Source organism: Lissotriton vulgaris, chromosome 6 (assembly GCF_964263255.1).
Source record: "Lissotriton vulgaris chromosome 6, aLisVul1.2, whole genome shotgun sequence".
Taxonomy (NCBI): Eukaryota; Metazoa; Chordata; class Amphibia; order Caudata; family Salamandridae; genus Lissotriton; species Lissotriton vulgaris.
In genome coordinates this window covers 1161654290-1161675921 of record NC_141694.1, presented here as the reverse complement: position 1 = coordinate 1161675921, position 21632 = coordinate 1161654290, and the positions used below count along the sequence as shown (strand labels likewise).

The following is a 21632-nucleotide window of genomic DNA, read 5'->3' as shown; positions in this document are numbered from 1 at the left end:
GACAGGCGTCGAGAGGCAGCAAAAATCAGTATGCACAGCCAAAAAACCATCCAGGAATAAGGTGGCAAATAAACAGCAGAGCGTCCATGGATTATGAGACCCAAGGGAATTATTTGGTGTGCCACGGAGGGTTAATGGTGTAAGAAAGGTAGGTATGGAGCATTGCGCAGATAGCACCTCAAAATGGCCGCCGAGAAGTATTGCTAGCAGAAATAAAGATGCTGAGGAGAACTCTGGCGCCAACAGTCACGAAAATGCAATGGAAGCATGGTGCGCAGTTTTAAGGACATACCTTGTCTGAACATGACCTGTGGAAGCAGCAGACGAGCTGACACGGTGTTGAAGATGCCATAAAACGGGACGCGAGCGCGGCGGCACAAAATGGCGGCCGCCCGCGTCCCGGTGCTTGGAAAAGAAGCAGCGATGCAAAAGATGTCAAAGCGGCAATTACGGGCGCCGCTGCTGCTCGCAATACACGGGGACCATGTTCCGCCGTGTGGAAATGACTTTTGCCGGTGTCCGTGTGAAGAGAAAACACCAGTAAAACAGGAAGGATTCCCGCGTCGTCACGGAGCTCACACGGGCAGCGCCATCACACGCCGGCGCGTAAGCCACGCCCCCGGGAAATAACCTATTTATCCTCTTTTAACAGCCCTCTTTGAAGGTCCAATTTGTATATTGTCTAGCACTTATTTTTGTTACCATTGTAAGTACTAAGGGGTTATGATCGCTAAGGATCCGTGGCAGCCTTTCAATCTTTGAGTTTGATATAGTAGTACTTGAGACAAAAAAATAATCCAATCTTGCACATGTTCGGCGTGGGGCTGAGTAATATGTAAAACCTTTGTTATCCAGTCTCTTTTTCCCCCATACATCTGAGAGAGCGTTATTTAAGACTAAACTATGTAGTGCCTGATTAACTCTCTTTTTCCGCCCTTTATATTTTCCAAAAGAACCCAATCCTAATCCATCTGCTCCATTTATATTAAGGTCACCTGCCAGTATAATTTTCGGCGCCCAGGTAGCTAACTCCACATCTAAGAATTGAAAAATCTCGGGGTCATCCTCCGTTGAGCCATATACAGTTACAAGCGTTATCCACTCCCCATCTTTAAAACACTCAACCATGGCCCATCTTCCCCATTTATCCTGTGCTTTCTTCCTAGTCAAGGTATTATTAATTGTAGCTAGGATAGCTACCCCTCTTTTTTTAACCCCTTCACTTGAATGTACTAATAAATGCAATCCTAAATGACTAAGAAAGTGTGTTTGTGTTACCATAATATGTGTTTCCTGGATAAATACAAAATCCACATTCATTTGTTTCAAGGCTACCGAAATTTTTGCTCTTTTTTGAGGATCATTTAAACCACAAACATTCCATGTTACACATCTAACACCCATAATTTAACTTATCATATAACTTTTCCCACCTACAGTCTCGTATGCATTGGAGCCATAATTTTGTCCAACATCTTAGCAATTCTCCAGTGACATTATTACTTATATTACCTCCTTTGAATTTTTTTTGAATTTTCGCTGCCCTAACTGTTCCCCCATTTTTGCAAATGCCCTTTCTAAGCTACATCTCTCTCTTATGTGTCGTGCCGTGCCCTGTGCCCCCCCTAACTCCCCCCCAGCTCCCTCTTCCCCTCCCCCCCTCCCTTACTGGCAAATAGGTCAATCCTGACCTATGTGTGACAGCCGAGCCCCCCCCCAGGGGAGTTTAAAGGTGTAGACTGATTCCCACGTTTCCCTCCCTCCCTCTGATCCTACAACCCCCACATCCAATATTCACAAGCCTGCGACGGTGCCGCTACGAATGCGGTGAGTTTAATTCTCACCCGCCAAGAGGGTTGCACAGAACGATGGGCTCTGCACCCTGCCCCCAAAAAAACGTCAAGTTGCCTTCCCTCCCCATTCTTGTTTGTCACCTTCATCCAACCTATTTTTTTGCTCCCTTGGATTCCAGATCTTAGTTTTTCTTTTTAACATTTGGTGTTTGTGGTAAAAATAAATCCTACTATCCATTGCGTTTTTGACTAAAAACCCATAGATTAATGAAAAGTGTCTCATGTGACGTGCCCACTTGAACCGTCTGACTCTGGGATGGAACTCAGCAGCCTAAGGTCACACTGTACCATTCATGGCTTCTCAGTTATCTTTACCTTTTACTTAATTTTGACATTGGGCTGCTTCAGATTTGACCTAGACATTGCAGACCAGGTGCTAACTGTCCGGCTACTGTAAAATTCCAAAATGCTTTGGAATTTACACCATATTTCTGGAACTTATTTACATTGGTTAAAGTTATTTTCTGTGACGTCCCAATCACAAATCAGTCCTGGGGCAACACTTCATTTGATAGTAATAAATGTGTATTTTTGTTTTCATAAGTTCAATTATACAACATAAACACTTTTTAAAACTTCTGCACATCGAGGCCCAATGATAGAATTTATCCTTATAATATAAGACACCCCTTTAGGATACATAGGATAAACAGCACCAATAATATGCTGTTTTCAAACAACCATCTAGCTCTACACTTTTTTTTAAAGCTGTACCCTACCTGTATAAACGATCTAGGCGGAACGTATTAACTAACTACATCTACCCAGACATAGCCAATAGGTCTCGCTTTTGGGACCTTATAAGTATTTTGTTATTTAGCACAATATCTTTGGTGCTACAACATCAACTGTTGCATGACAAAACACTTATACGGTCCCAAAGGCTAGACCTATTGGCTATTCCAATGCTTGTTAATATAATGGCTCGTCACTGTTTTCTCCATTTTGCACAAAACAGCGCAGCAAATGTGGTATCTGCTCTGCTTTGCTCCGAAGAATTATAAATCTGCCCAACTATTGCTTCTGCATGTTCCACATAATCCTATTCCCTTTAGTGGTATTTCTCTGAACTTACGGCTTTGCTGTTACCCTATCTTTAATATGGGAAATTTGGTCTTGACTGATGTCATGGGTGTGGGTGATGTCGGCTCCATTAGAGTGTTATACACTGTTTTAGTCCACTTTGCCTCAGGTTTGTTTTGTAAGATGATGAAGCTGCTGGAACTAGTAACATGCATAAGCAAAAATGCTACTAAAGTGTTGGAAGATATTCCGTATCTTCCCACTTTGATTTAAAAAATTGTTTTTAAAAATAAACTTTCTATTTTATTATATTTGTTTCATCTTGATTGCATCTTTTCTGTGAATGTGTCCAGAGTGTGCTATAAAAGCGCACTTCAAATGAGATAAACTTGTTTCTTTCCACCAATTATGTAATATTTTAAGGTATTTTGATAATGCAGTATTTGCTTTACTCACCTACTTGCTCGTTTATTCTCTTTGTTTCAGCCATAGGTTTGACAACCATGAAGTATCATGTTGCAGTTTGTCTCCTGGCATTCTATTGCCTGGCTTTCCATCCTGGAGATTCATATACAAAGGATTCCCGAACGTAAGCTTTATTTTTGTATTTTTCAGAGATGTCTGATCTGACTGGCACATGCTGCTCAATACAACCATTTAACAAGCATTTGCAATGCAATAGGTCTCGCATTATTAAAGTGTGAGCTATTGGTATTGTAAATGACAATTTTTTTAAAATATGTGTTGACTTTGAAAATATATAAATTAATAGCATTGTTAGTCATAAAGGCAATAGCTTCCACTTTCCTAATGCGAGTCCTATTGGCTATGGCAATGCTTGTTGGTAGCAAGCAAGGACAGTGCTGTAGTGGAGCTGAGTGATGATGTGGTTGGGCTGAGTGATGTGGTGGTGCCCCTGAGTGATGTGGTGGTGTCCCCCGAGTGATGTGGTGGTGTCCCTGAGTGATGTGGTGGTGTCCCTGAGTGATGTGGTGGTGTCCCCGAGTGATGTGGTGGTGTCCCCGAGTGATGTGGTGGCGTCCCCGACTGATGTGATGGCGTCCCCAATTGATGTGGTGGTGTCCCCGAGTGATGTGGTGGTGTCCCCTAGTGATGTGGTGGTGCCCCAGAGTGGTGCGGTTGTGTCCCTGAGTGGTGCGGTGGTGTCCCTGAGTGGTGCAGTGGTGTCCCTGAGTGATGTGGTGGTGTCCCTGAGTGATGTGGTGGTGTCCCTGAGTGATGTGGTGGTGTCCCTGAGTGATGTGGTGGTGTCCCCGAGTGATGTGGTGGTGCCCCAGAGTGGTGCCCCTAAGTGATGTGGTGATGCCCCTGAGTGATGTGGTGGTGCCCCTGAGTGATGTGGTGGTGTCCTCGAGTGATGTGGTGGTGTCCCCGAGTGATGTGGTGGTGTCCCCGAATGATGTGGTGGTGTCCCCGAGTGATGTGGTGGTGTCCCCGAGTGATGTGGTGGTGTCCCCGAGTGATGTGGTGGTGTCACTGAGTGATGTGGAGGTGTCCCCGTACATGTATGTAGTGTGGAATTATGTAGGTTGGGTTGGAATTGTTAGTTGTGGAATTGTGTGACGGGTAAATGTGTGATGTGGAGTGGATGTGTGTAGTGGAATTATGTGACATAGTGTGCAGTGGCATTATATGGATAGTAATTATGTGATTTTGAGTGTACTGGTATTATGTGTAGATGGATTGTGAGTTGGAAAGTCTGGAAGGGCTGGGGCAGTATTAGCGGAATAGCAAAGCCTGCTTGACGTGCAACTCACTGCCACTGTAAAAGCTGAAAACGGTGGTGCCTTCTAGTAAAAGTAAAACATTCCATGTTGCCATTTCAGATACGCTGTAAGGGCTGGGGACAGTGTCAGTGGCAAGGGAAGCTCCTGCTTAAAGAGCAGCTCACTGCCAGTGGAAAATACGAAAAATATGGTGGCTTTTAAAACTAGATATGCTATAAATGTGTGTCTGCACACAGACCGCACACATGAAGGGCTGCATATTCTGTAATCAGTGGTTGCAAACAATATATCTCTTAATGCAAACAATATGGGCCATATATTTGCAGAATTTCGGCCTTTGCGAATGCTAATTTGCTAAACGGTATGTATGAAACATTTTGGCAGCAAAATAAGGAATCACAAAATTTGCCATTCCTTATTTTGCGATTGCACTTAAGGAATCGCAAATTGTGCGATTCCTTAAATGCAATGTATCAAAGGAAAATTAATTCAAAAATGCCCATAAAGATTCGCAACTTAACACCAACTTCTAGTTGGTGGTAAGTTGCGAATTCTTTTAAAAAAGCAATTAATTTAAAATCCAAATGTGCCATATGACGCTCATACATGCCCTTAGGGCATGTATGTGTGCCATATGCCCACACATGTAATTTTCAGGGGTGCAGCAGGGTGTTCTTGTGACACCCCTGCACCCTTGAAAATATTCCTAAATTGCGATTAGCAAATTGCTAATCGCAAATTTCCCCGTCATTCCTATGGGCCTCCTGGCCCATAGAAATGAATGGGAAATTTGCGATTAGCAATTTGCTAATCGCAATTTAGGAATGTTAAGGAATCGCTAAAAAGAAGCGATTTCCTACATACATACCATTTTGCGATTTCTAAATAGCGATTCCTTAAAAATCGCTATTTAGATATCGCAAATGGTCATGATGATACATATGGCCCTATATCTCTTATATCTCTTAACACAGCTATTTGTTGCCATTCATGTCACAATGTGAAGTAACATTGAAAATGTGCTTGTTGATGGAAAACGATTTGACTTCAATATACAAACACTTTGAAATAGCATTTGCGCCTGACTAGATTTGTGCGTGTGTTATCTCCTAGCCACAAAACACAATGAACTTAAGCACTCATAAAAAAACACATTCATATCATGAGCAAGTCGTGTTTTGGATAAAGTTTCTGAAAGCCCAGCTATTTGTCCTCAAGGCATCCCTGGTGGACACAGGCACTCTGTCAAATTAATTTGCAAATATGCTTTTATCCTTAATGAACGATTCAAATGTGCATTTATTTCATGTATGTATTCCCTGCTTTTTAGGAACACATCCATTTCGTTTGTGTGCACAAATACAATATTATTGTATGCAAGCAGGAATTCACATTCAGGATTAAAGTGAATAGAACAGCATCGGGCAAATCAGTTTGAAAGGAAAACGTTTCTCTTCTTGGGCAGAGTTGTGAGAATTCAAAGTGGAAAACATCTATTAGTGTCAACATCACTTTAACATATGGCCACTTTGTGCGATCAACAGTGTTTGGGGCCCATTTGTGGTGGAGACGGTTATAGAGCCGATAAGATCTCTGCAGACTCCAGAGCAGACAGCCGCTTTGTTTCCGCATTGTCACTTTCATGTTCACAACATGTGCTGTAAGCGTTCAACCTATGTGTCACTTCCTTTTACAACCAGGGGCACGTGAAAGGGGCTTGTCTTTCCGTTCTTATCTATGTTTTTATTTTAATTTGCAAGCCTTACACTTAAATTAAGGGGACAACTTGAAGAAAACAAGTCTGACAATGCTGCTAGTCATCTCTGCCTTCTATATTATAATTTATATTGTTTGTTCGAAATGCTGTGTGACCACTGGCTGTAATGGGAAGCAGAGTAAACAAAACATGAACATTAACCCCTTCCATGCTGCCGCGATTTCGCGGCAGTGCAGCACTTCTGCAAAACGGGCGGGGCCGCGTCGGCCATTGGCCGACGGCAGCACTGGGGAGGTAGTGCTGCCATCGGCCAATGGCCGACGGCAGCATAGAACGGGTTAATTAACCCGGCACCCAACGTAAACAAAACAAGCTTTGGCAAATGCTTGTGAAAGTATTTGCTTTGCCAATTCTGTAGAGCAGCAGCAAAAAAACAACAGCGTGATGAAGTATATGGCGGCCTAGTGTGATGACGTATGCCTTGCCTTTTTTTTTTATTTACGATTTGAAGATGTCGAATGTCACCTGAAGCAGTCAATTTATTTTTGAAAAATATATGTAATTTCTGATGTTTCCCTCTTCTTTATTTTGCTTGCAACAAAGTGTCACTCATAATCGCTGAATGCCACTCAGAATTAAAGTGAAGTTATGAAAATGTCACACACAAACAATCTGAAACCTTGGCAGCTATGGCTCTCGGCTGATGCTGTCTGAAGGCAGTATGGTGCAGGAGAGGGTTGGGCTGTTGAGGCCCCTCTGCTGATGCTGCCCGAAGGTGGGGGGCAGGAGGGAGGCTGAGCTGCTGAGGCCTCTCTGCTGATGCTCTCTGTTGAATGGCAGGATGGGCCGGGCTGCCAATGCCTCTCGGCCGATGCCATCTGGGACGGGGAGGCTGGCCCCGACTGTTATGCCCTCTCTCCTCACGCGGTCCGAGGAGAGGTTGGAAACACAACAGCGTGCAACGAGTAATCATTTCTCAGCTGCTTTCCATGTCAGATGTGTATTATCGCCTGACACGTCATGCAGTGTCGGAAACAGAACACGGTGTATATTGACTGTGTCTTAAACTTTTATCACAATAGCGCCTCGTTGGAACAAGCGCTTCCCTGTGCACACCAATGCTTGGCGCACACGGCCCCAGAGACAAACTCTATTTATAATCAAGCACAGAGCACCCCACTCATGGACATTGATACACCTGATACTTGATGGCCGCAGGGGGCGTCAGATCTGTTACTAGGAAAAGGGTCGATAATTAGCTCCTGCTGTGTCTTGCAGCCGCCAGTGAATAGCGCTGACTAAGAAGACCGGAACATTAGTTAAGGACTAATAAGGCAGTTGGGAATAAAAATAAATAAATGAAGAGGCACTTTGGCGTATGGGAGCGTGTGTTTGTTCCAAATAGTATGGGCTGCACGAGGGAGAGAGGCTCACTCAGGCGTCAGCTAATCCCTTACGCACGCAAGGTTATGCAGCATATCAATAGTGCCTTGTGGATATAGGTTTAATTATAGTGGGCATATGTGGCTGGGAGTGGGCGCTCTACATTACAAGGGAGGAACAGTGCTGCAGAAATCTCACATGTACAGGAGCGCATAAGTCATCCTGAATGCGAAGAGCAGAGCTACCTTCCGGCTTCTCTGGTGGACGGGCTGATGCAGTGTGTTCTGTCAAAACCGGCTGCCGGACAGCTTGTGCAGCGATTCAATGAGCCTCGGGGTATTTCCGATTAGCTACAGCTGATTAGCTAAGGCTGGGCCAAGCAGAGAGGGTGAGCTATTAACCCATTCGGAGCCTTGCAGAGTCAAGTGAATTCAAGGGCTGTAGAGCAAGCGTGAAGAAAACAAGCTCTTGGCATTGCTGGGGATCGGGGGGGGCCGGGCGGGAGTGCGAGTGGGAGGGAACACCATATGGGGTGTGATTAAGAAGTGAGCTCAAGCGCGCGATGGGGAAGCGTTGCGCTTGAGTAACTCGCATACATTGGAGACAATCCTCGCTGGTTTCAAGAGCTGTTTTGCCCACTATACTCTCGCAGAACAACACATGCGCGTTGGTTCAGCGAGACCTAAAAACACTTGGTAATGTAATGTATAGTATTGCTCATGGTATTGGCCAGGTTTTAAAGGGTATCAAGATGAACACTGTAATGTCACATCTTTTAGACTTAACCTTCAAATTGAATTTCACTCTTAAGCAATGTTCCCCCTAATTGTTTTCCTCTGTGTGCGGCAATAAAGGTGCTTTGTGCACTGTAGTTAAGGCTGCATGCACTGAAAATAAGCAACAACCTAATATTCACTTCCACTTGATTTCGTAGCATGTTCTTATTGCCCTCTGTACAGAAGTAAAAGCTTAGCCATGGCTTGATTTCAGTATGTGGTTTATTTTCAAGCTACAGATTGCACCTCATCCAGCTCTGTCAGGAACTCAAACGGACTGGCCTTCAAACACCAACATTCTCAGAACCCCCAGGTCCCAAGGAGAGAATGCTGCCCCCTATGAGATTCCATGCAGATGCATGGAATTCCACATCAAGATTCCGGCAGGAAACAACACATTCCTCTTTTTTTAAAATGTGTATTTTAGCTTTTTTTCTCTCTCCGTGCTCTTCCTGACATTTCCACTTTTCTTTCTCTATTTCCTCTCTGCTCAACTTTTCCTTCATTTTGTCTCCTCTCTTCAATCTAAGTTCTACTCTTCTCTCTCCCACAAACTCTTTAATCACCCTGTTCTCTCTCATTTCACCCTTACTCTATTAAATCTTTATCTTGATTGTGCTTCTCTCTCATCTTGTTCCTCTCCCTGGCTTGAACCTCTTTGTTTGTCACCTCTTGTTCTACCTACCCCTGTCTGGTTGTTTTATCACCCTTTCCTTCTCTTTTCCCTGCCTTTTCCTCTCCTTTCTATGTTTCACTCCTCTTTCTTGCTTATTCACTTCTTCGTTATTCTATCTCACTTACATAGCTCATCCCCTTCATACATGCATCCTTTTCTCTCTACACTCAAATCTTCCCTCAACCTCACACGCCCAAATCGACTTATATCTCCATCTTTCTATTATTTCTGTCCTTCCTACTTCTCTCCTTTCCTATCCAGTATCATTTCTTACTTTCTAATCCCCGTTCTTATCTTTTCTCTACTCTCCAGTCTTTCTTTCCTATTTTATTTCCATGTCTCTCCTCTTATTTCTCTCTATTTCATATCCCAGTCTTACCCCTCCATTGTTTCCCTCCTTAATATCTCTCCTCCATAGCTGCCTTCCTCCTCCCAACCTCGTTTTATCCACCTCTATTTCATTCCACCCTTTTGTTTTTCTTTGTTTCTGCTGCCTTTTCACCTCATCCAATGATTCAGAAAAGGGGGTGGTGATGAACAGAGTGTCCGAATTAAGCAGACCACTCTTACCCAGTCCAAAGATCAGGACTTGATCCATCACCGTTTTTTAGCTCACTGCACCATCCCAGCTCAGAACCTGGCCACATGCAAACTAGTCTGTCCCTGGCCCAGTGCATCATGGGAACAGGGCAGACCAGACTACCAAGCTAATTCTTCACTGGAAAGGAGACAAGCTTCCGTGGACCGGTTTCTGGCATTTCTGCCGTCGTCGGCCCGGCTTGCTTGAACCCTGATGGTGTAGTGAGCAAGGGACTCATGTCTGAGTATACCCTGCCACACCTATAGTGGCCAAAAACGATTCAGAAAAGGGGGTGGTGATGAACATGATGCACTGGGCCAGGGACAGACTAATTTGCATTTAGCCAGGTTCTGAGCTGGGATGGTGCAGTGAGCTAAAAAACGGTGATGGATCAAGCCCTGAACTTTGGACTGGGTAGGAGTGTTCTGCTTAATTCAGATACTCTGTCCATCACCACCCCCTTTTCTGAATCATTTTCACCTCATCCATCAACTTTCCCACGGTCTCCTTGTCTTCTTGTTTACCTCATGACAAGCTCATGCACAAACCCATTGAATGGCTGTTTGGCCTCTGCTGCACTATAGCCTCTGTTCTGAGTTTTACCTGTGCCTTTCTGCAACCGGTTTCGCTCTCTGTGGCAAAGACTCATCACCAACCCCTCCCAGAAGAAGAGACCTGGGTTGCTTGTGTTCTGGTTCAGAGAGGACCTGAACGGGCAGTTCCGACTGTAATGCTCCTATTGGAGGGGGGGTCAAGACTGATTTGCATATGTCTGTGTCCAAACCTAGAGGCCAAAAGGACAATTGTTTGAAATGCTACTCTGAGTGATTACCATTGGTTAGACCTACTGCAAGCACTCCTCCCATCAATTATTGTGTGTTTGATGTAATGCACTAAGTGACCAGGGGTATACGCAGACGTGGGCCCTATGCTCACTGTGCCACTGGAACCAAGCTATACCCAACTGAAACCGGTCTTGGGTTCCTTGTGCTCTATTTCATGGAGGATTTGGCCTGGCAGTTCAGAGTGGACTGTTCCAATGGGAGCAGGTTTAAGACAAATTTTCATATGACTGTGGCCAGACTGAGGTGGCTTGGTAGGCAAAGGAAGAATAGGTTGAAATGCTACCTGGAGTGACTGCCAGTGGTTAGACTTATTGCAGGCATTCTTCCCATCCCCCTTTGTGTCTCAGATGTTAAATAAACTGCAGCCAGTGCAGAGAAGACCGCGCCTCTTGCATGTCTGGGCCGTGGTGCCTTTGACGTGCCGGCAGTAAAAATAGCCATGCCTGTGACTAAAATCACATGTTAACATCGCCGGTGGTACTCACTGTATCCTTGGCCCTGTTTGGCTCACCTCCTCTATAATCGTCAAAAGGTAATTAATGGGGCAGGCAGCCAGCGCCAGGTATCCCACCACCCTTGCTACCACTTAGAGGCCTACATCCACACATCACCACTTGTGATGGCTATAGACAGGAATACTGATGTGGTTGTTTGGTCTTTTTGTATTTGATTAGTGCCTAATACTCTGGACAAAGCTGTGAGATATTTTGATTGGCCATGTGATTCTGGGCACTCCTTTGGGCTGCATGGTTGATAAGAATGTTATCAGTAGTGTATCCTGTATGGGAACTGTTGGGTGAATGGCATGAAGTTCAGTGACATGCTTCAAACATTATTTTGTGAACATCGCTGCAGATAAATATGAGGTGCAGCAGAGAGAGTGAAAATTGACCTATCCTTTTGATAAAAACACTAATGTGCAGTTAGGCAAATTGGCGCGGCTACAGTTATAGTCACCCCTGAAATATTCGCTGTTTGTAAATGTTATGAGTTACCACTCTTCAAGAACCATAACTATATGATAACTGTTGGAGCAAGTTTAGAACTTCTTTACTGCCCAGACCATGCCTACAAAAGTTTGGCATGCTCAATGCCAGACGCAAACCAGTTTTCTCTCATGGTTCAGGGTCCCCTTCTCTTTGGGCTCTTCAGTGGCTTCTAATTTTACACAGTACAACAACTTTGCAAACTTTACATTAACTTGAAGTCAGAACCCAAATTGTCCTTTTGATATTGACAAGTAGCTGTTCAGAGAGTCTGATCCAGATGTATTAAAACTTTGTGCTGAGTTTGTATCACAAACGTGACACAAAACCAACATACAGTGTTGTGAATGGATTTACTTTCCTAAGCAAATCATGGTTTGTGTAGGAAAGTTGCCCACAGTAACCCAAAGTAGCCAAATGCCATAAATTGTGCTATTTTGCATTAAGGGGGGTGGGTGGGGGGGGGGGGGTGGGGGAGCCATCGGTGGCACATGGGCGTTCTGATACAACCACCCGAGCTTTTTGAGGCAAATCCCTATCTAATAAAATAAAAAATTATGTCTCCTCAAGGCAGGCATAACAGTGAAGCAACTTAAAAGTCTCCATGTTTTTTAAACTGTGCATATGTATTGCACTGCACAGCACACGCATAGCGGAAAAAATCTTAAAGGATATTTTTTGTAATGAAAGGATCCCTTTCCAGTACAAAACCAATGCTTGGCAGAACCCTCAGATCCTTGTACTTAGGCCAGGGCCACTGGAATTCTAAGATTTTGCTGCTATCGCCTTTTCCTCATGAATATGGATTTGCCACATAATCCATCATCTGCTGTATTATTTGATTTGCAGATTTTAACCCCCAAAATTGCTTGTAACTTGAATGGATAACAAGTTCCCGGACTGCCCGTATTGCTGCAGAGTGGAAGACCTTTCGCCAAGGTTGACAGGTCACCTTTTGTGTTGCTTATTGTTGTGTGTGGGTGTTAAATCTGTACTAGTGAGGTGAAACATTTGCCCAGATAGTGTTGGCATGTGTGAAATGTCAAAATAATAAAGTAAGTACTGTCGCAAAATGTGCTGCATTAAGCTGGGTAACTTGCTTTTTCTTGCCACGTAATATCACCCTGCTGCATAATTTTGTCCTTTCGTGACGCATAATTCCAGAGGCCCCGACGATGGTGCAAGGCAGAGAAGTGGGTGAACCAACATATTATCAGGGAACGCTGAGCCAGGGGCCTGGATCTGGCTCTAAGGGCCCATTCACGAGCCAAGCCTTGAAAATATGTGGCATGTCAATTATGCAGCACAGATAATGTTAGAAGATGGTGAGGTGTCTTCAGGATTCAAAAAAATTAAACGCCAAAGCACCTCATCTTGATACATTAGAATATGTGTGTAGTATTTAGCAAGAGTTAGAGTTTTTAAGCATGAACTGAGAAACAAGATATTATTGAACTAGAATGAAAGTCCGGAGTCGTGCTGCACCCTATATGTGGCCTGGGTTATAATTACAGATGGAGCGACTTTATAGGTAATTAAATCTAACCCGAGTTGTTTTGTACAGTGAAAAGCCTGAACTCGTGTAGTTGAAGGTGGCCTCATTTGTGATTGATGAATAAAAAGGAGGATTGGTTAAACAAATTTGCCTTTTGTTTGATGTGAAAGTTTAATTTCGTTTACGGTTTTTCTAGCAACCTCGACAGAAAGTATTGGAGCGCTTTGGGTAGCAAGACTGGAAACTTTTTCCCCATTCCATTGTCAGCAGCACTGGCCGTAATGACACATTCACACCCTCTCCTTGCAGTGTGGAACCAAATCACGTGTTTTGTTTCACACTGCCTGCTATGGGCCTCTGCTCTTTAAAGAAGCTATGCATTTGCTATTTTGCTATTTACTTGCTTACCCGCCTCCTGGTGCCCCGTCTGCCACGAAAAGGGAAGTTTTCATACCGTACTTCCCTTTTGATATGTATTTTGGTCTTCAAGTGCAGAGCGCGCTCCCAGCGGGTGTCTGGGCGCTGTAAGAAGGAAGGCTTCACGTGCGCAGCCTACTGAGAGCATAGCTCCTAAGTATTTGTTTTGGTTAACTTATTTTAGTTTCACATATTTGCTCTGGTCTGGTACGTGAATAACGTGGTTGTGCGTACCTACTTTCACAATGCAAACATCTATGGTAATTACAAAAGCCAATGGTAAAGCACTGCTGAGAAAGTGTAATATGTAGAACCTTTTTAATGAATGTTTTCGTAGATCACAGGCAAGCACATGCAAAACTTCACTCTGATTCATTCATAGGCCCTGGAACGGGAAAGAAAACCTGCAAGGTAGTCTATCCTGGGAGGCTAACCACAATCATGTGCCTTTTAATGGAAATAAAATATACACCGACGTTAGTTAGACAAAATGGCAGTTCTTCACATGGCACATTTCTCATACTAAAGTATTGCTTCTGAAAAATCTTAAACATATAGATGTTCAGTTATTCTGAAATGTGCTTGAAAGTAAGTCTTGAAATTAAATGTGCTAAACTAATTGTCTGAATTGGGCATATCATTTAACCTACCCGGAGTCAAAAAAACAACTATTTCCTACAGCTAATTTACTAACCCTAACAAGGTAAGGGTGCACAAGATCAAACTTGAGGTCTTTCAAATGGACATTTTGATTATTTTATTTTTCCAGAATCCGATGTTGTTGGATTATACAGAAATACCCAATTAGTCCTGTTTTAGTTAGTCTTGTGAGTATAAAAGAGTCTAATATGGAAAAGATTTGTTGGAGCTTTTCAAAGTTCCAACATCATGGTTACCAACATGACACAAGTCACAGTAGCATGCCTGGTTTCCTTCAAATTTCCTTTTGTGATGCAATTGTGATCCGACCAAAATTTCCTTTACTGCAAATGAACCTTACTTACATTAAAGCAATTAAGTTGCTGTGTTGCACTCGGTTGTATACCCTTAAAGTTACTTCTATACATTAGGATGCTCCCTTAGTGACTGATCCTCCTAAGAAATCCTGTTTGGGTGAGATCGCAGTAATTTGGTAGTTCTGTACTACCTTTCCTGAGCTAAGATATTACATTATTTACTCTCAACCTGAAACTAAACATTATTGAACATACCAATGAGCCTATGCTGACAGGCTGTTGTTCGACTGGATCTAGTACTCTAGACCCGTAGCTATGACATAAGAACGAGTACTCATTCTGAAAGGCCAGGTAATGCCTTTAACTTCTGAAATCATGAATGTCGTCGACTGTAGGCAACTGGACGCCAGCATGTTCTGCTTGTACCCAGGGTGATCCAAAGAGCTTGCACTTTTTTTGTCGAAGCACCAAAGCTTAAGTTTTATATATGTATTTTTAACTTGTAGGAAGTTTGCTTGCAACTACAGAAACTACTGCATGGAACTCTAACTTCCAGATCAGTTTCAGTGATTTGCTTTAATGCATTCAGTAATTTTTGAGAGATTTGTGCTACAAAAAGAGGCTTGGCAGACTTCAAGATGTGATTATAATCGGCAGGGGACTTTAGTGTTAACCTGTGTGCTATATTGCAGTTATTCATTAACCCAGATCTACAAATCTTTTGGAAAAACACAATTGAAAAAATATCAAATCCCATTTTTGGGTTTCGCCTCGTCGAAAGCTGCGCACTGCGCAGCTTTTCGGCGCAGGCGAAATCTAATGTTACAACAGTGTGGCCTTCGTTCCGCCTCTCTCTTCCTTTGGCTAGCTCCATAAATGGAGGCTAGCCATTGGAAGAGAGAACTCTCCATCATTTCCCGAGGCGATTGGTGGGCGTTCCGCCGATTCTTTCCCTCTCCGCAACGTCATGAAGACGTGGCCACTGTGGGCGTGTACTTTTTTTTTTCTTTTTTACAACGAGGTTTGTGTTCATTGTCCGTCTTGTCCCTGTCCCGCTGGCGGTTTCCTGACCACCCCCAAGCTGTCCGTGTGCCTGCCCGACGCCCCCCGCTGTCCGTGTGCCTGTTAACCCGCCCCCCCTCCTGCTGTCCGTGAGCCCGTTCACCCGCCCCCTCCCCTGTCCGGCACAATATGCTGCTACTGCTCGTTACACTTGTCCCCAAGTCTCCGCTGCACATGATTATTTTCTCCTTTAGTAGTGCTTGATGTAGCGCTGCGGAGCCCTGCTTGAGTGACATAGTGCTTTGAAGACAGGTTTAGTACATATGAGCGTGTTTTAGAATAAGAGGGATATACACCCGCGTGATCTCATCTATACACCTTTAGCGCCGATCCTTTACAGCGCATAGAAACCTTTTGTCAGTCTCGCCGCGATGAATCACTCCAGGGGCCTCAATACACAATTCCTGGTCCTGGTGTGACCTTTGTCCACGGAGGTGCGGTGCCACCCTCCGGTGCTTCCAGCTGCCGCCGGGTGCAGGGCTTTGCAGGCGGAGCCCTGGGGGCTCACTCTGTGCTCCCCATCGGGAGTCGGCAGGTTGGTGTGTTTTATCCACGGGGGTTTGCGAGGGGCTTGGTGTGTGCTCGATGTGGCCCTGGACAAAATGCTGCTGTAGGGCCGGGCTGTGGCTGGATATAGGGTCTGGCCGTGTGCTGATGTATGTCCTGGACTTGTGCTGATGTATGTCCTGGCTGTGTGCTCGCTGTAGGGTCTGGCCGTGTCCTCCCTGTAGGGTCTCGCTGTGTGCTGCTGTAGGATCTCACCATGTGCTGCTGTAGGGTCTCGCCGTGTGCTGCTGTAGGTCCTGGCCGTGTGCTGCTGTAGGTCCTGGCCGTGTGCTGCAGGAGGGTCTGCCCGCGTGCTACTGCAGGGTCTGGCCGTGTGCTGCTGTAGACCTGTGTGTTGCTCCTGCGGCGCCTCCTCCGGCCGGGGGAAGGGGGGGAGAGGGAAGGGGGGCATTGCTCCTTTGCCGGACCTGTGCTGGGGCTTCACACACAATTAATTCCTATCTTTGCTTTCATTGCAAAGCAACCAATTTCAACACCTCCATGTATATATTTCTATATAACTAGTAATTTATATTTTAATACAATTACTATTATATATTTTAAATATGCTTCTATCCAAATACACACTTCATAAACTATACGATCTATGTGCCAGTTACAGTACCAGAAATAAATGTATTAAAAACAAGCACTGGCATAACCAATAGGTCTCGCCTTTGGGACCTTATAAGTGTTTAGCGATGCAACAGTTGGTGTTGTTGCATCAAGGATATTCTGCTGCATAACTAAATACTTTTAGGGTCCAAAAATCGAGACCTATTGGCTATGCCAATGCTTGTTCTTAATTTGTCTGCGTTTGTAGGTATGACAGACTAAAAATATTTCGGGGATATGTTATGTGACGCCACCTTCATTTTAATCAATGATGTCTGTTTGTAGGTCATATGTGATGACATTCTTCATTTAAGCCCATTATTGCAGCAAATTTGCTTTGTGCCAATGTGCACCTTTCTTTTGAATTAGTTGTTTTTAATTTACATTATGAAAATTTGGAGCTGGAAAAGTACCCCAGCACTTCCCACGGCACAGACTTCACTGACGCCGGACTTCATTCAACTCCATAAAGCTGAGCCATACTGACTCTTATCGCTCAAAGCTTGAAAATAAGCTCAGAACATATTTCACAGATCACACACTTTATTTTTAACAAACACTTCTCAAATGGGGACGTCTTAAAATGTGTGCTTCATTAGCAATGCACCCACTTGACGGACACTGCATTTCATGGTGTACTATCTAAAAAAATATTTAGATGCTACATCATGCACATTATACATTTGTTAAATTTTATTTCCATGAAAGGCTTTTTCTCCCACATTAACTGCAAATGTGCTTTTATCGCTACTGATTCTGGCACACCTTCTGAATAAGAGGTTTGGCTCCCTTGGTGGCTAAACGTCCTGGGAGGGCTAGGGAGTGCTATGGAGTGCTAGGTACTGCAGAGATTAAGCTAATGACAATGTAAATGACAATGCCATTTATTTTTCTGTTTTCAAAACCAACACATAAATACAAATTTTGTCATTTACAATGCCAATAGCTCTAACTTTTCCAAAGGCAAAACCATTGCATTGTAAATGCTTGTTAAATAAAGCATTTGTTCTTTTTCTCCAGTGTAGGATATGAGTTCCTCCGTGGTTTTGCTGATCTGGGCAATCTGAATGACTGCCAATGCTTTTTTAAGTTTGACAAACAACTCCAGAAACATGACTGAGTTGTCTGTGAACATTATTTATTAGTTGTATTAAAAAAGAAAATCCCAATGCAGGATTTTCTTTCTGGGAATAAAAAATGCTCACCCTCTCCATGGGAGATATCTCCATTGGCAATGAGGGTATTAGACAGTTTTCACTGCCCCTTACCACCAAGGTTTTCCAGCCTGTGACAGACATTGGAACTGACCTGTATGTCGGTCCATCTAAATTAAGTGATCAATCACCGAAGACCCTTAGGACGTTGAAGGGGTGTAATCATGGCCGAGACGGAATGCTCTCCGCTGTGGTTACACCAATGGTCCACCTCAATTAAATCGGGCGGGCAGACAATTATATTGGCGGTAAGTTACCGTTTCCATTGCAACGGAATAACCCTTCAGCCATCATATAAATCAGAACCTTAGTCCCATCAAATCCTAATCTACCGGAAGAGTGCCCTTGGAAACCTCCCAGTAACTCAGATGAGGCATGAAGAGATTCACAGGGTGTCATGCAGCGGCAATCCGCAGAGTACAGTCCTGGTCCAGTTATTATTAAAAAATATTATAGAGCGCGTAGTCACCCTGAGGTATCTCAGCGCTGAAGAACCCTACTTCTGTGGGTTCGGCTACAGAGAAGGGGGGAGGACAAGTTTCAGATGGGGGGAGTTAAAATTAAGGAAACAGGTGAGCTTTGAGCCGTTTCCTGAAACGTAAGTAGTTGGGTTCTTTTCTCAAATCTCGGGGGAGAGCGTTCCAGAGGCGTGCGGTGTGGACCGAGAAGCGTCTTCCACCGAGCGGGCTTTCTTGAATCTGGGCAGAATGATAAGGGACTCCTTGTCTGAGCGAAGGGATCTTGGGGCTTTGTAGGGTTTTATAAATTTCCTCAGAATAGGAGGGCCTTGATTCTGCAGTAGCTTATGCGCCAGGCATAGGACTTTGAAAATCACACGTCCCCTCACTGGGAGCCAGTGAAGGAGCTTCAGAGCAGGTTTGGCTGAAGCTCTAGCCGAGGTGTTAGTGAGGATCCGGGCCGCCGCATTCTGGATTTTCTGAAGTTTATTTAAAGTTGCTACCGGTGCGCCCAGGTAGATTGCATTACTATAGTCGAGCCTGGAAAGTATGAGGCCTTGGATAAGAAGTCTTTGTGATATGGGTGGAAGTAGGGGCAGGATCTTTCTCATAGATTTCAGTAGTCCGAAGCAGGTACCGGCTACTTTTTTGGCCTGCGTGGTGAATGAAAGATCAGTTTCGATCCATACTCCCAGGCTTTTTACTTCCTGTTTTGGGTCTGGGGGAGGACCCAGACAGGGTGTCCAGGTGTCCAGGGGGAAGGTGAGTCCTTTCTGGCCCAGAAGGAGGATGTCCGTCTTTGATCCATTCAGCTTTAAGTCTGAGTTATTCATCCACCCTTGTATCTGCGTCAAGCAGTTGAATAAGTCCGCAGGTTGTTTACTAGGGTGGGATAGGGAGACGACTAGTTGTGTGTCGTCCGCATAACTGACAGTTGCCACTGACCCGCTTGGTACTTCCAAGAAAAGGCCTGTTGCTGGTTTTTGTATGACTGTAGCTTGAACAAGTGGTCAGTTTTATGACCCTTTGATCCACTTAATTGCCCTGGGTACAAGAGGAAGCAGGTTCAGTACTTCAAGGTTCCTCTCCGGTCACAGACCACAGGTCGAGTCCTTTTCTGAACTTCCTCCGGTCAATGAAGTGCTCTGAAGTGGGTGCCTTGAGGTACCTGATTTATATCTGACACTGGAAAATGGGTGGGACTCCTGGGCACACCCGAACCATGAGGTAAAAGTTCTTGGGGCCAACTCTACCCATTTAGGATATTTTTAAGGTGGTGAAAGTTTTCAGCCACACTAAACTTGTGCTCTGATGGCTGGGGTGTGTGGAGGCAGTGTACTCCTGGTAATCCAAGTGTCCTCCCACACCTAACTCTAAATTCCACTTTGAATAGCACCTCAATAAACCAAGAGACATGGGTCTGGAAGGACAAAAGCTGAGCTCTTCAGCAACCAGACAGTGACTCTACAAAATTTGTGTTGGCATCCTGTTCTCTCCCCTTTCAAGTATATGTGAATCCAGCAGACCTGTCCAGCAGGGTTTGATACTCAGGCAGTGTTTGACACTGTAGTGTTAAAAAGTATGCCCACAGCCCCCACCCAGGATATTTGGTGGAGCCCGGAGGAGTCCTCTCCCATTCAAGTCAGCCTTTTGTTTGCTCCTGGGAGGCATGTCCCACCTATTCACACCAAAGTCTAATTACTGCCTAGGAGAAGTAGTGGCCGATGAAAATGTACCCACAGGAACTTAATTCAGGGAACTGTCTAAGGGTTACTTTTCCTTAATATTTATGGAAAATCCAACTTTATCATTGAATTGGGTGTCTAATAACTATTAAAACTATTTTAATTATTTTCTGGCTGGTTCCATTCCCAAGACAGAGTATTAGTATTTTAATTTCAACTTAGGACAGCTAGGCCTGCCACAGCGAAAATAGCTTTAGGGTGCTAGTCACTGTAAGGATATGTTAATATTAAGTTACAAAATGTCCTCATTTTAAACACCTTGCCCTCTGGCTACAAGGCCTACATAAAAGTGACATTAATATTTAAAATGGAAGTTGTGACCTGTCAATGGGGTTTAATTTGGCAGGCCAAATGTAAGTTTTTTCATACTGCTACAGTCATGCTACAATGGTAGGCCTGAAGCCATGTTTGCACTTCCACTGTAGGGAATGGGGCAATTGGTGCTGCAGTCAACTAATGGCCCTACATTCCAGCCCCTGGGTTTACTATGCATCACATACCATGGACATGTGGAGAAGTGTGGCTCACTGGTTAGAGGAGGCAGACCTGGAAGCAGAGGTCAGCCCGGGACCAGGGTTCAATTCCCGGCTCGGCGGGGTCTTGAGTCCTAAAATGTCCATGGACTCTACAATTCTCGCTCCGGTGAATACTCGATTCACGGGTTCACACTCTGCGACTCTGGGCAATAGCTTGCTTAATCTCCACAACGGCCCCTCGCGGCGGGATGCCTGGCTTTCACCTTGCGGATACCCTGCCGGGGTTATCTCACAGGGGAATACCAGGACGGGTTCCCTAAGCAAGCGCTTAGAAACCGTTCGGTGATTTGCGCTATATAAATTCCTGTACATTTACATTTACATTTATAGACAAGTTAAGTAGGCCAGTTAGGAGTATGCCAATTCAACTATGTTGAAAGAGAGAGCACAAGTGCTTTACTGCTGGTTAGAAAGGATAAAGTGCACAGAGGTCTTAAGACAGCAAAAATGTAAGGTCCAGCAAAAGGTGAAAAATCCGGAGTGACCAATCAAGAAAGGCAGATTTCTTCAAGTGTCATTATAAAAGCTTTATCGTACAAATGGGAACAGCCTTTCACCTCAATTGTAAACCATTTTAACTTGCTGTCATTTATAATTTATAAAGAATAATAGTTTGTGAATTTTCTGCACACTATGTAATTCCTCATTTGAACATAATTTTGTGGTTTTAATATTAGTTTTTAGTTTCTGAATGTGCATTGAAATCAGCTGGCCTCTATAATGCTTTTAATAACAGCTTTTTTTCTTTAAACAAACATAGTCAGGAATGGAAGAAACTAGTTTTGACTCACCATTGGCCAGTAAGTGTTTGCAAGGTAAGCATTTCATCCAAAAACCTTTGTTCTGTTTTACTGTTGGTAAATGGTGATTGCAATACACACTTTGTTCCACATATATGGACTTATCTACAGTGTCAGAGGAAAGTTAGATGTATACTACTTGAATATATTCTTTTAATGGCGTATTACTGATTGACATTCAAGAGAAATTAGTAAAATGTA

At 44.0% G+C, this 21632-nt stretch overlaps 1 protein-coding gene across 1 annotated transcript in view; it reads left to right on the top strand.

The window, feature by feature from the left end:
* RNASET2 (ribonuclease T2) overlaps window positions 1-21632 on the top strand; it is a 207144-nt gene that overhangs the window by 47607 nt on the left and 137905 nt on the right. The window contains exons 2-3 of the mRNA XM_086927241.1: window positions 3363-3465; window positions 21392-21446. Of these exons, the coding sequence (XP_086783367.1) occupies window positions 3380-3465; window positions 21392-21446 (141 nt within the window). The 5' untranslated portion in view covers window positions 3363-3379. The remainder of the gene's footprint in view (window positions 1-3362; window positions 3466-21391; window positions 21447-21632) is intronic.